This window comes from Balaenoptera physalus (genome assembly GCF_965194825.1).
Source record: "Balaenoptera physalus genome assembly, chromosome: 7".
Taxonomy (NCBI): Eukaryota; Metazoa; Chordata; class Mammalia; order Artiodactyla; family Balaenopteridae; genus Balaenoptera; species Balaenoptera physalus.
Window position 1 is genome coordinate 47,915,870 of NC_138886.1, and position 15,037 is coordinate 47,930,906.

General features: G+C 38.0%; 1 protein-coding gene across 6 annotated transcripts in view; it reads left to right on the forward strand.

The window, feature by feature from the left end:
• CEMIP2 (cell migration inducing hyaluronidase 2) overlaps nucleotides 1–15,037 on the forward strand; it is a 78,753-nt gene that overhangs the window by 54,423 nt on the left and 9,293 nt on the right. For all 6 annotated transcript variants that reach the window (XM_082470836.1, XM_082470835.1, XM_082470834.1 and 3 more), the window contains 6 exons: nucleotides 45–200; nucleotides 2,817–2,994; nucleotides 5,195–5,410; nucleotides 8,827–9,035; nucleotides 12,123–12,305; nucleotides 14,559–14,778. In XM_082470836.1, the coding sequence (XP_082326962.1) occupies nucleotides 45–200; nucleotides 2,817–2,994; nucleotides 5,195–5,410; nucleotides 8,827–9,035; nucleotides 12,123–12,305; nucleotides 14,559–14,778 (1,162 nt within the window). The remainder of the gene's footprint in view (nucleotides 1–44; nucleotides 201–2,816; nucleotides 2,995–5,194; nucleotides 5,411–8,826; nucleotides 9,036–12,122; nucleotides 12,306–14,558; nucleotides 14,779–15,037) is intronic.

Consider the following 15,037-nt stretch of genomic DNA (forward strand, 5'->3'; position numbering starts at 1 on the left):
ATTTCCTAGAGATGTGTGGTTAATGATTATTCTCATTTTAACAGTGACGGAAGCTTCCCAAGTGATGAAGGTTCCAGCCAAGAGGTATCTGAATCTCTCTTTGTTGGGGAGAGCAGGAATTACGGATTTCAGGGTGGTCAGAACAAGTATGTAGGCACTGGAGGAATAGACCAGAAGCCTCGGACGTTACCCAGGAACAGGTAAGCATTGCTTTATCAGAGGAGTGTTAAATTTAAACAATAAATGAAAACCTAACCCTTACAAAAGTTTCTGTAATAAGTCTGTATCGATTGGTTCTCACTGTGACACTTTTCCCACCTTATCTTATTATTATTAAAACTATTATTCTTGTTGTTATTATTGCTATTACTATTGTGTGTATTATCCTCTGGAATTCTGGAGCATTAACTATTAAACACTTTATAGATTTCATTATCAGTTTTATGATGAAGGAACCTATCTTGTTTATCCTTCCTGTATAAGACCTTATATAAGCTGGTAATCGTTTTTTTTTTTTCCTTCTTGAGAAAATTGCCAAACCATGAACTATGGACATTGAGTCAGTTTTCCCTCAATATGTGATGTTAGTTTTCAGAAATAGCCACTGGAAAAAGGAAATTACCTATTGAAAAGAGTCCTAGAAAATGAGGTGATAGATGCCAAAGCTGACTCAAAACCTAACCACAGCTGTATAATTAACAATGTTTCAGATGTTGAAAGGGTATGGGGGTAGACTTTGGGCATGTTTTATGCCAAAATAATCATAGTCATTAAAATAGTACTTAGTACTAGAAAGATTCTTCAGAACTTTTAGGGAACTATTACGTAATTAATCTGTACCTCAGTTCTGAGACACAGTTTGGAGTTGTCATTTTACTCGTAAGAAAACCAGGTAGAGAAATACTAGTGTTCTAAAGACCTTACATTGGAGCTAATGTCAGAATTCATCAAACATCAGTTCCCTTAAAGCTATACACTGTGTCTGGATATTGGGCTAGGACAGGTCAGGGGGATGGGGCAAACAGATAGTTGGCTTTGGGGGACAGGTAATGAGTGTTGGCCGAAGGGCTTAACTAGCTTCTGGCAAAGGGCAGCCTATGCTTGGCTCCTCTCGCCTGTGTTTGTTGTTGGGAAATATTGAACGTCTTTACTATATGCTACGCTATGTGTAGAACTCCTGTTAGTCAGACCGTGGAAGCCACTAGGAAAGGATCTTCATGGATTTTTTTTTTAAATATTTTTATTTTATTTGTTTATTTATTTGTTTATTTTTGGCTGTGTTGGGTCTTCGTTTCTGTGCGAGGGCTTTCTCTAGCCGCGGCAAGCGGGGGCCACTCTTCATCGCGGTGCACGGGCCTCTCACTATCGCGGCCTTGCTTGTTGCGGAGCGCAGGCTCCAGACGCGCAGGCTCAGTAATTGTGGCTCACGGGCCCAGTTGCTCCGCGGCATATGGGATCCTCCCAGACCAGGGCTCGAACCCGTGTCCCCTGCATTGGCAGGCAGATTCTCAACCACTGCGCCACCAGGGAAGCCCTCATGGATTTTTAATGGCTAACATTTATTAAATGCTTATGATGTATCAGGCCCTGTTCTAAAATACTTTATTATTCAGTTAATCCTTGCAAAGCCCAGTGAAGTAGGTGCTGTCATCATCCTGCTTTATAAGTGAGTAACTTACTAAAAATAGCTAAGGTGGGACTCGAACACTGTTAGTTTGGCTTCAGTGCTCTGCTCTTTACAATTAGGCTAAAGCTGCCTCTTCTAATATGTAAATTAAAGAAAAAAAGCTGTATTAGTTGGGTATGGGCTGCAGTAAAAATGGTGGCCAATTCAATTCCATTATTTTTATTTTACACTGGCCTTTAGTTTTATTTCGAAATGCTATTGCTTCTTTGCTAAGGAGGAATTTTCGAAATGAAGGTTCCTAGTTGGTCAATGGATCCAGTTTTTATTTTACTGTATCTTTACAACCTTTTCTATGGCAGATGACCGTTTTGTAATGTATCCTTGGAAACACATCAAGAGGCATAGATTTTTAACTAGGCTATTTGATTTGCTTGCTAGCATCTATGTTTTTATTGTAAAACACCACCAAGTTGTAAACTAATTAGTTGCTATAGAGGTCCTCTGCAATGCCATTAAGAACGTGATAGGGGAAAAACCTAAGGGATCCAGAATATTATGGGTTTTGTACATTAATTATGGTTAATAATATATGATTAGTAGGTTAAGGAGTTTGTGTTGGAACAGAAAGGAGTAAAATGAATAAAACAAATTTCTCAATCTAGCCATCCCCTTTGACATAGTAAGCCTTGCAGACTTACAGTTTTGTACTTTTAAGCATATCATTTCTCCTTATTACTATCATTTAGTGGCTTGAAAGGAGGTTCTCTCTGTTTAAGCACAGATTTGTCTTTTGTTCTCATCCTAGAGATTTTGGAACTAAAGCTAAAGTATATGAGTTATCAAAGAAAAGATCTTAACTGAGTTGATTCAAGGAAGCCAAGTCACCTTTTCAGACAAGCCTCCATTCTATCCAAAATAGCATCTCTCTTCTACCCAGTCTATCATATTACTATGTCTTTACTTTCTTTAAGTACTTATTATCTGAAATTGTCCATTGTTTTTCTGTTTGCCTTTCTCACTGCAGTGTAGGTTTCATTTGATTGGAGATCTTGCTTGGTTACCACTGTATCCTAGAATTGTGCTTAGTGTATATGGGATATTCAACAGTATTTATAAAACAAGTACACAAGTGAAGTGCTGTTAAAGGGACGGTCCCATATGCATTAAACAAAATCTTGTATTTCAACAGGACATTTCCAATTAGAGGCTTTCAGATCTATGATGGGCCCATTCATGTCACCAGGTGCACTTTCAAACAATATGTGCCAACTCCAGATAGGCATACCAGTGCTATTGGCTTCCTCATGAAGAATTCTTGGCAGATAACCCCCAGGAATAACATCTCCCTTGTGAAGTTTGGTCCACATGTAAGTATGTTCTTATGGTTCCTACACAGTGAGTATGGTGGGAAGAGGAGGGATGGCACATTTCCAAAGACGAAAACACAAACGAAGGGTTCGTACTGAGTTTTTACGATTGGGAGGAGAAATTTATGCAAGAGCAACTCCTAATTCTATGTACTCTGTCCTGCTGAGTTCAAGGTGAGAACAGAAGTGCCATGTGACCTGGGGTATTTCTGATATTTTGGTGATATCTTCAAAGGGAAAATGACTTAAAGTGATGACACGGGGATGGGAATTGTAGAATTTCATAGGAACAAGAGGACATATAATTTGGTGAAATATAGTATAATCATGAAGAGATTTGGGTTTTACCTGGTATTTTACTTTTCTGGGGTCTATTCTTCTGGGGAACTAGAGGATAAAAGATTGGGAAAGAAGAGGAATAGTGGGGTGATATGAAACAAATTAGGTTATTTCTTATGTGAACTATTGGAAGGTTTTTATAAAGATTGCAAAGAAGACTTAGAAATAATTGTTTACAATGCCGCAGGCCACAGAAATAGTTTTCTTAGTAGTTTCGTCAGTACCCTCTTAACCATTAATACACAGGACAATCTGATTATATACTCCCGGCCTCTCCCCATCTTTCCACTTCTAAGATGACAGTGGTGTAGAGATTGAGTCGCAGACCGTATTGCTTTCTGCTCCCACAGGCAGCCACAATTGGAAAGTGGCTCATAGTTCTCTCATTCACGTCCACAGGCAAACTCTGTGGTTGCCCAGTTTAAAGAGAACTTAAGATAGTTTACCAAAGTCTATATCTGGTTTTCATGAATAGCTGAGGCATGGAACAGAGGCACATGTGCAAACTGGGCTGTCAGCTTGGTTGACTGGTTCTCTTCTAGGCCACATAACTCCAGGGGAAGAGGAAGAGCTACACTGTGGATAGGGTCCCATGTAAATAAATAGGGTGGGTCTTGGATTACCTCTCCAGTGTAGAGGTTAGATGTTCGCTTAGTGCCCACATGGCTCTCCCCATGCACAGGGTTTGGTGATCACTGACATGGTCATACTGAAAAAACAGTTTTTAGATGTTTCGTTTGTTGCAGAGTTCTAGAGTTCTGACAGCCTAAGAGAATCCATGCTGTTTAAGTTTGGTGTTTCATCAGCCTGGAATTCTCTAAGGTGGCAATGCTCTGAAACCATTCATAAAGGGAATGGTCTGTCATATTTGTTATTCCTAAAAAGGTGGACAATATGCCCTAGACTTCTTTTAGATTAACCATAGGAGGTATAAGGAAAAAGAGAAAAGAGCCTAGAACTAAGAATTTAGAGCCACTTGTCCCACACATCACTGATTTTCCATTGAGCCGCTTATCATTTAGATGTTCAGCTGATTTTAAAACTTCCCGATAAAAGCATTGTAGAGGTGTATCTGCATGGCTTGAATAACATTAGTAACTTACCACTAATAAGAAGCAGCTAAAGATTATAAAGCATGTAACCTGCAGCCTGCTTTGCAGCTGTGTACTATGTGTTCGATAAGGGCATTGAATTAACATTACCCGACATGAAAATTACTGAGCTGGACTTGGTCTATGTCGAGGAGAGAGAAGATAACACACACTTTTCAACAAGTTGTAGTGAGTCCAGTGGTCATGCAACCATACCAAGGCAACACTTAGATCGTGTTTTAGTTTGGAACTGTACTTATTTTTTGGTGGGAGGGGTCATTAACAAGCTAACTAAAGCATTTGGAGTGAAATAAAATGATTAGCTCAGGAGATAGAACTTATAATAGATTTTTATTTAATTGAGGTATGGTTTGCTTACAGGGAAACGCAGAGATCTTAAGTATAAAGTTCATAAGTTTTAACAAATACATATGACTGCATAGTTCCCCTTCCCACAACTATTCTAGTTTCTCTTACCATGGATTAGTTTTATCTGGGGAACAGGTAATAGTTTTTAAGTTGAAATAAGGGAAAATACCAAAGATGAAGTTGAACGCTTGCTGCTTGAACTCTACAAGGCTTTGGGAAATTTTTTTCCCCGTGCATGTCATAATTAATCAAAAATGTTGGTTGACAACTATGCTGTGACTCAGAACTGCTTTAACCTTAAAGTAATTGTAATGGATATGAAGTTGGGTCCTTGCAGGGAATGCTGGCTAACATGGCAGGAGCCCTCATTTTATGATGTCCTTGTTTTTCATTGCTTTCAGGTGTCTCTCAATGTCTTCTTTGGAAAGCCTGGTCCCTGGTTTGAAGACTGTGAGCTAGACGGTGATAAGAACTCCATATTCCATGACATTGATGGCTCTGTGACAGGATACAAGGATGCTTACGTGGGAAGAATTGACAACTACCTGATCCGCCATCCAAGCTGTGTAAATGTTACCAAATGGAATGCAGTGGTGTGCAGTGGGAACTATGCCCAGGTAGGCCAGAACGCATTGTGATGCCTGATTCCTTACCAGCTCCTGACAACACTGCTTCTGTGAGGAGTACTCTTCAGCTCTTTGGGATGATTGATACTTTCCAAAGCATGGGTGTTTTTTGTTTTTTTTTTTTAGGGAAAAAAAAAGAAAAAAATTCATTAGGAATCATAGACTCACAGAATTTTATTTAAAGTTCCCCCACTCCAAACCAATTTAAAAGTGAAAAAGTGAGCCCAAGAGAAGTAAGATAACTTGCCCTTGGTTAAATACGGTTGGGATGTCGTTGGGGTGAGAACCCATATTTCCTGAGTTCCTAGGCCGGGTTTTTTTGCTGTGCTACAGCTGTGTCCCCTGAGAGGGCGTTTCACTCTTCGCTTTCAGGGTTATTATCTCTATTTTTATCTCTAAATTAGGGACTCTGACTTGTGAGGCAGAATATCAGTAGGTCACACGGAAAGTGAGATGTTCTCAGAAACAGAGCTAGGAATTGGAATGAGTGGACAAGGAAGGAATCCAAGGAAATTCTGCAAATTACATTATGATATAATGTCTATGAAAATATGAAGGGGATGATATAGACTGGGAAACACTTCCTTGAAAACATTAAGCTAGTGTGCATTTATTAACTGGATGCCCAGTATAAGAGGATGGAATAATTAAGGAGGTAGTATGTTAAGAGCACAGATGCCGGAACCAGGTTGCATGGGTTTGAATTCTGGCTTTGTTATTTCCTTAAATATGAGATGGGTAAGTTAATTAACTGCTCTGTGCCTCTGCTCAGTGAGGATAATATTAGATCCTCTCGTATATGGCTGTTGTGAGGATAGAATGCGCGAGTATTGGTAAAGCATTTCACCCGTGGCCTAGCACATAGTGAAGTGCTTGCTGCAATTAGTATTATTTGAAGAGCAGGGCTCTAAGTTGCAAAGATGATTTTAATAGTGGTATTTGATGGATGAAAGATTGCAGAATGGAGGTATCAGTTGCCCAGAATTTTGAAGAGAGCAGAATTTTATTTCCATATTTTAGACAATTACATGGTCATATTTAATAATAGATGTTAAGAGAAATAATAGAGGAAAACGATAATGGGAGCATAGAGAGGAGAATTAGAGGAAGAGCAAAGTATCTTCCAAGGCAGACTGGGCTCTGATAGCCTGAAAGGCAGGAAAGAAGCCTCCCTTGTTAATGTGCTGCTGAGTGCTCTTATTTGCAGGGTAGGTTCTTCCTGGGGAAGGACCAGTTCTGTGACAGAGCCCCTCCACTGAGCTCTGGCTACTTTGCCCATCAAGGGTGTGTTTGTGGCTCCTGCTTTTCAACTTCTTGAGCCCCCTGAGTTGTATGTGGTTTCTACCATCTAAGCTTTCTGTAGTGGGAGCTTCTTGGAGCAGAATTCTTTATTACTCTTCAGACTTTGAATCATGACTGTTAAAGAATGCTATGATTCTTAAATTAAAAAAAAAAAAACTTTAAAAAGATTCTCATTTATAGACAAGACAAAGGGCTTAAGAGGGGTAAAGATTAGAGAACTTTTTCTGGTTTATTTTAATGGAGTATTAGCTTCTTTGTTGTGGGATTTCTAATCCCCATGGGAGCAAGAGGAGTCATACTTGCCTAAGTTCTGGGAAGGACAAGGAAAGGATGGAGAAATAATTATAGTAAAATAAAGAAGAAAAGAATGTGGTTGAAAATGTGATTTCTTCTTCCATTCGTTTTATTGTTAACCAGAATTGCCCTCTAAAATTAAGTTGACTCATTAATGCCTAAGAAGATATAGAAATTCTAGAATTAAAATAAAGCAAAGATAAAAAGCTTTTAATTCTTTAGTAGCTACAGTTTTAGTTAAATTGGTAGCCATGTGTATTCCAAGGTACATGTATTTGTCTGTCTTAAAGTGGTATGTATGTGCTCACTCATGAAAACTTTATATTTTATTATAAATGTCTCTATATAGTCTTTGGATTTTCTAAGGTATTTGAGAATGTGAACCTGATAACTTCTATCTTAAAAAGCAAAGTAGTAATTCTATTTATATTTGAAGATGAAGAAAGAAAAAAGTGTCTAATACTGCCCAGGGGGCTCTGGGAATGGTAGGACAGAAATTTTCTCCTGAGAATTTGGAATTTGGGCTGGGAGCCCAGATATGTAGCCATTTGTTTTCTTGGATGATGTATAATACTGTATTTTTTTAGCAAAAGATAGAAGCAACTGGATCTCAAGATAGAATAATCATTCTTTAGCTATTTGTAAATATATTTTAATGGGATGTCTGCTCTTTGCTGACCCAAGGGTAAAGGTGCTCGGGAAGAAAGGTGGTAACATAAGGAGAATGTGCCACCTCAAATCCTTCTTGGATTTGGAAGAAGGCAGGATATATATATGTGTGTGTTTGGCGGGGGTGTATTCTATTATATTTTAACCTATTATATAATGAAATATAGATCAAATGTAAACATTTAAATATAGAATAAATAAATATAATATATTAAACATATATATTTAAATGTAGTCTCAAAATATATATTTCCTATCTGTATTTTAATCTTTAAGTGGTGTCAGTAGAGAAGAGTACTATAGTCAAACATGAATGAGAGTTAAGAAGACTTTCTGGCTCAAAGAATTTATAATTGAGGAATCAATATGGATAAAACTGCAGAAATCAGGGAAAGAGAAAACATAGAGAAGTAGCGTGGATTAAATGCAACATTCTGCAAATGTTTTAATACTTCTGGGGAATTCTGTTACAGGATACTGATTTGTTTTAGGAAATTGTTCTGAGGTTTGTTCTTTGGAGGATGCATTTGGGGAAGATTTTGTTTTGGCACAGTTTGGGGCTCAAATGCCACTGGAATAAATTCAGGGCTTTCAAGTTTGCCTCAGTTTAATATGTTTTTCCAGTTTTTGCAGAACTCTTTATAACTTTTTTTTTTAATGGGTGGAAAATGACTTCTTGGGCTGATGTAGGTCATGGAAAATAGAAAGCCAAAGCTCTGAGATATTTTAAATTTCCATCTCTTATTTCAGAGGAAAGTCTTTCAGATTTGACTAGAGGGTATCAGTTTTCACATTAATTTACTAATTTTTTGTATGTGTGTACTTCAGATTGAGGGATTCCTTTGACAAGCTATGTAAACCACAAAGGTTTTATATTCTAACAAATAAGCTGGCCTGTTGTGGAAGAGATGATGAAGATCTTGGCTAGCAGAACACATGGTCTGTTTTTACTATTTCAGTTTAAGCATGCTTCATTGTAAGTGGAGCTTAGGATGAAGTTGGCTACTACTCAGTCTGGCACGGATCATAGAATCTCTCTTTTGAAAGTAGAGACATTTGACTTTGTGCTAGATATGTTTTCTTTAGCTACTTAAATTTTCATTATTTATTTATTAATAATGATCCTTAATTATTTTTTGAAGGTCTATGTGCAGACATGGAGCACTCAGAATCTGACTATGACCATCACACGAGATGAGTATCCAGCCTACCCTATGGTGCTCCGGGGAATTAACCAGAAGGCAACCTTTCCACAGTACCAGCCTGTGATCATGCTGGAGAAGGGCTACACCATCCATTGGAATGGGCCAGCACCGAAGACTGCTTTTCTATACCTCATAAACTTCAACAAGTATGCTTCTATTACTGTTATTTTAAATACTTGGGCAAGTAGTAATTTAGCGGAGAAAAACAATAACCTATCTCCTTTGTAGCAAGTAAAGAACTCCAACTTTATGTACTTTGTTCCTCCTGTGGGGAGGCTATATATGTTATATTGATGGAATTAAGAGATTGTATAAATTGAATTCTGTCCTATTAAAAGCATGTCTTTTTCTCTATGGTCAAGGAATTGTGGGCAGAAAGCCATTTATCGGTAGGTTTTAATACCGCCTGCTGAATACTTTAATTCTCCGTAGCTGGGATGGGAATAAATTTTATCTGGTGTTCCAGCTGAGCACTTGGTTACCTAGAAAGTAAAAAGATTTTTGAGGCCAAGTTTAGATTTGACAGAAGAGAGTAGTATGACTGATTAGTCATGTCAGCAATGGGCAAGAAGTGGAAGAACTGTGGCATGGATAATGCCAGGTATTTGCCATCCCTGCCAGAATGTGAAAGCATCTTTCTATCCCTTCTTGATTTCTCAGTTGTCTGCTCTAATAATGTTACTTTCAATCAAGGGCTCTATTTTTACATTAATTTATTTAAGCGTTTACTGTGTGCCAGTTGATATAAAGATGACTGAGAGAAGTACTTGCCCTTCAGGAGCTCGCAGTATACAGGTGGAACAAAATTTAAGTAAATAAACCAGTACTGTTTTTTAAAGGACAAAATATAAGAGCAATTATTCTGCCTAAGGGAGTTGGGCCAGGCTGCACTGAGAAGTGATAGCAAGTGATCAGTTTTGTTACAAAAGCAGCAGAGTTGGGAAAGGGCTAGTTCTGCTCAGGAACTGATGGATTGAGTGTGATGGGAGCGTAGGTCGGGGAAGTGACAGAAGATGAGACTAGAAACAAGAGCTGGGACTATCTAGATGTGTGATGGTTAACCCATGGGACTCCATGAAACTGCTCAGATATCTACCTGAAAAATTGGTTTGTTCACGTGACTGGTCATAAAGGTTGACTCGTCAGAACTCTCTTAAAATACCCAATTGGAATGAACAGAGATAGACATAGAACATGTAGGAATTCCCCTCTAAGGATGGCTGAACATCATGGTAGATGCTCTTATTCTGAGATGATAGGCCTCTGGCACATGCTCTAAACTGAACCATTACTATTTTCCTGTAACACTGGCTACTGCTTCTCTATGCCCTTGCTGGACAATTGCACCTTCACTTACTGAGTCAACCAAGCCAAAAAAATCTCAGGACTCATCCTTGCCTCTTTCTTTTCTCTCATTTCTCCATCCTATCAGTGGCCAAGCCCTGTTGATCCTGTCTGCTTAATTAATGTTTTCAAATCTCTCCACTTCTTTCCACCATCACTGCTTGTGACTGAGTTTAGGTCATTATCCTCTCTTGCCTGGATCCCTGCAGCAGCCTCCTACTCGGTCTCCCCACCTCCCTCCACCTTCAATCCTTGGTCCACATTGTGTCCAGGGTGCGGGTTCTAAAAGCCAATCTGATATTGTCACCCCCATCAGTGAGCTGCCTAGAAGTCAATGAAGGAACAAACGATTGTCAGAGAGGGTGGAGGAGATATGTGGAAGAGTGATCCGCAATCCAAAAAGTTGTATCTGGCAGGTTGTGAATCTGAGGTGAGGTATTATAATCAAATGGTATGCAGGGTTCTGCACATACAAGGCATAACTTTTGAATAAATACTAAGAAAGTAAAAAGATTTTAAAGTGAAAAAAAGGATGAGCCCAGAAGTTTCAAAACTCCATTTGGGCTTGAAATTCAGTCCAACTTTCCTTGTTTAATTATCTAAAAGTTTGTAAAAGTTACATCATGGGCAGAGGCAAGAGGAGGAGATGGATAATTTTTTTTCCAAATTTAATATAATTATAGAGAGGTCATGGATTTTGTCATAGTGGCACTTTTGAAAATAACAGTTTAAAAGTTATAAAAGCTGTACTTATTCATTAAACAAAATAAGGAAATACAGAAAAACATTAAAAAATTGCAATAACCTGTAATTCTTCTAATCAAATTGAGGCATTATAAACATTTATAGGGTTCTCGTGTCTCTCCACCCTCAAGTGTTCTCTGAGCATATAAATACGCCAAAATTTATTTAACTACTCCATTCCCCTATGAACATTTAGATTGTTTTTCTCCTGCCCCTCTCCCCCTTTTGGTATTACAAATGGTACTGGATAGAACATCTTTTCTTATACATTTTTGGTCTGTATTTCTAATTTCTTAGTGGGATTACTGGATGAAATCTGTGTGAACAATTTTAAGGCATTGTTACATATTGTTTTAAAATTGTTTTGGATGATTAAAAAGTTCTGGAAATGGATAGTGGTGATGGTTGTACAACCTTGTGAATGTACTTAATGTCACTAAACCGTAGAGTGAAAAAAGGTCTAAAATGGTAAATTTTATATGCTACCACATGTATATTTTGCCACAACTTAAAGAATGCCAAAAAAAGAAATGATAAAAAAGGGGAAAATATTCTTAATGGTTTTCAAAAAGTATTAATTTTATATCTTAGGACATTAGGTAAGAAAAAACACTATGGCAATTTGGTAATATTCATCAAAGACTTTAAAAATGCATATACGTTTATCTCTAACAAATTTACCACTAAGAATTTATCCTAACGTAATTATAAAAGATAAAAATATATTTATGAATAAAAAAATTCTTTGGAAAGACTTTACCGGTGTACACTTCCACTATCAAGCTATTAGTGTTTCTTCCATTTTAGTATACCCATACCCAACTGTCTCAATTTTATTATCTGCTTTCAGTATCTAAGTACATTTTATCCAGCTTCTATTCACATTCCCTGAAGTCCTGTTGAAACCAAGAATTTTTTATAAGCCATATCATTGTTGTACATATATTGAGGAGAGAAATTTGGGTAACATGTAAAAGTTGATGATTCATTAGTGTGTTAGGATTCAGGACTTTCATTGTTAGTGGCTCCATACACAGCAGAAATTTAAGGAGGAGAAGACCATGGCTAAAATTTATATATGCTGTAATACTCAAAATGTACTGGCTCAAATGTGAATTCATGTTTTTATTGTCTCTCCTTTATAGGAATGACTGGATTCGAGTTGGGCTCTGCTATCCGTCAAACACAAGTTTTCAGGTTACCTTTGGCTTTCTACAGCGGCATAATGGCTCATTATCCAAAATGGAAGAGTATGAGCCCTTGCATTCGCTGGAGGAATTGCAGAGGAAACAGTCTGAGAGGAAATTCTATTTTGACTCCAGCACAGGGTAATTCGGGGCAACCAGTGAATGAGAATTATTGCTGTTTTTCTTTAGTGGTGAAATTACTAGTTCTTCAGTGTAACTAAGAATAGATTGTGATGTGACGGCTGCTTAGAAAAGCAGCTGATGTGGGTAATTCTATGCTCATCACCATTAGAGGTTTAGAAGAGAACTAGAATGACTCGTAATTACAGTTGGCAGTAGGAATCGAGTGAGATGTTTGCTGTTTACCTATTAAGGCGATTTAGAAAGAGAAATTATCCTTGTCAATAAAGAACCAGTAGGCCCAACTGAAAATTAAAATAATGTTTTCCATAACGACTCTAAAGATGATTATTTCCATATGATATAGTTCATATTTTAGTGAAAGCTCATTTTTCTCTTCCTTTAAGACTATCTCTCAAGTTGACCTTGGGTTTTAAAAAAATCACCGTGTAACCATGGCATAATTGCTTTCAACTTTCTCTAGGCTGCATCTTTACACTTTTTAGTTCTAATTCTGTTCAGCTGGGGTCCTGTTGGCTTTGTCTGCTTTTATCCAGTTACAGTCTCTCAGCCTTTGGGTTATGGTAGGCTCTCTCTCCTGTACTCTTCCAGAAAGTAGCATGCTCCTTCAATATCCATCCCTTAAGCTGGCATTTCTACTCTATGCCATTGTCTAGGTACTATAAAGATACTAATGTAAATAAGGCACATTTCTTCTGCAAATTCACTGTCCATTGAAGGATGTGGGCATGTAAAGCAAGTAATCAGAGGGCGAAAGGTTTAAATGCTGCAAGTGCTATAGTGTGCCTTTTGAGATAACCCAGAGGTTCAGCCTTGGGTGGCCAGTGACAACCCAAGAAGATAACACTGGGGCTGACTCTTGAGGAGTGACTAGGAGGAGACGAGGAAGGTGTTCCAAGGACAGTGTGGATAAGTGCATGGAGGCATGAAGAACATGGCATGGCACGTTTGGGGAAAGACAAAATTTCCTACTGGAGAGAAGGGTGGCAAGACTGACTGCGGGGGGAATGAGGTTAGGGTTCAGTCAAGTGTCTTGTTAGCCTTTGAATAAGATGCAACTCATTTGCCCTTCAGGGCTGGTGCAGCAGCCAGTGTTATCAGCTTAAATCTTTTTTTTATCATCATTATCTCTGATTTCAACTTCAACAACCTAGTTGGGCTTTTATTCTATAGATGATAGAACTGCCACATTCTCAGTTGATTTTCCACAAAAATAAATGGAACGCCCAAATTTGTAAGGACAGTCTGGTGATCACGAATTAATGATTGATATGTAAAAAGATGGGAAGTATTTCTTCATCTGGATATTTCTGGAGTCCTTCAGCTTTTGAGGTTCAAATTCTTTTTTAATTCTATTCATTTTGATGATTTAAATTATATATCAAAAGTCCCATGCCTAATCAAGTCCCTGTCATTCCTCATATATATGTTAAAATTACTGGATGTTGGAACAGTGGCTGATTTTCACCTCATCACAACTTTGTGTTGTTCAATGACCTCATGTTAAAATGTGAACTCTTGAACTCCAGTAATCAATCGCATTTGATCAAGTCCTTTTTAGAATCTTGACTTCCTTTGGTTTAGAAGGCCTAGGTTTGCTGACAGACATTGGACTACTGCCTGGAAGTTGCTTTTCCATTCATCTTGGCAGTAGGAGGAGAATTCAGAATGGGTAGGACTGTTCATTTCACTTGATTTTGGCCAAAGTACAGACAGAAGGACCCCAGGCCCATCTGCTCTTAGTAAACATCACAGGAATTGATTTGAGACCATATCTTGGCCTTAACCAAACAAGTCTCACAGTTGCTGTTTTAATTATTCTAGTTTTGTGCCTTAAACCAAAACAATTTGTAAACCAAAAGAAAAAAAAAGAATAAACCACACTAATTTACCAAATCCTAAACTCAACACAAGTGTAAAGTTTTCCAAGGAATTTTTGAGCCAAGCCAAATTCCATCCTCCTAAATTACCTATTGAACTAATTCAAACCAGAAATCGACTTTGATACTGCCCATAACTACTGAATCAGGTTATCAAAATATTTTCTAAAGTGGTATTGCATTTGACTTAGAACCCTAGGAGGGTAGAAAGGAAAGGGAAACAACTTTATTGGTTTTGTAGTTTATTTTTCTTTAAAAAAAAAATTAATTTATTGGAGGAATATCCCTTCTGGCCATGAGTTTATTTGAGGAATTTTTGTAAGTTTTTGAAAGTTAATCTAACACCCATTGGACTGGTTTCTGTCTTGTGCAGGTTGCTGTTTTTGTATCTAAAAGCCAAAAGCCACAGGGATGGTCACAGTTACTGTTCATCTCAGGGATGCGAAAGAGTCAAGATCCAGGCAGCAACAGACTCAAAAGACATCAGTAACTGCATGGCCAAAGCGTATCCCCAGTATTACAGAAAGCCATCAGCACTCAAGCCGATGCCATCCATGCTCAAGGGACTCTGTCAAGGCTGCGGAACCCGTCAGGTAAACAGGGAATAAAAGTGGTCTGTGGTCCAGGAGAAAAAGTCAAAAGGTTCTGTGCAATCAGCACATTTTTTTTTTGAAACATCTGTGCTGCCAATTTATAAATATTGCATGGTTTCTCCTGAATTTTGGCCCATTCTAGAATGTGATGCTCATGAGAAGCAAACCAGTCCAAATTTATAATAAAACTACCTTCCCCCTGTGATATATCAGTTTGCCCTGGATGATTGTGGATTTATTGATTGTCATCTTTTCTTTC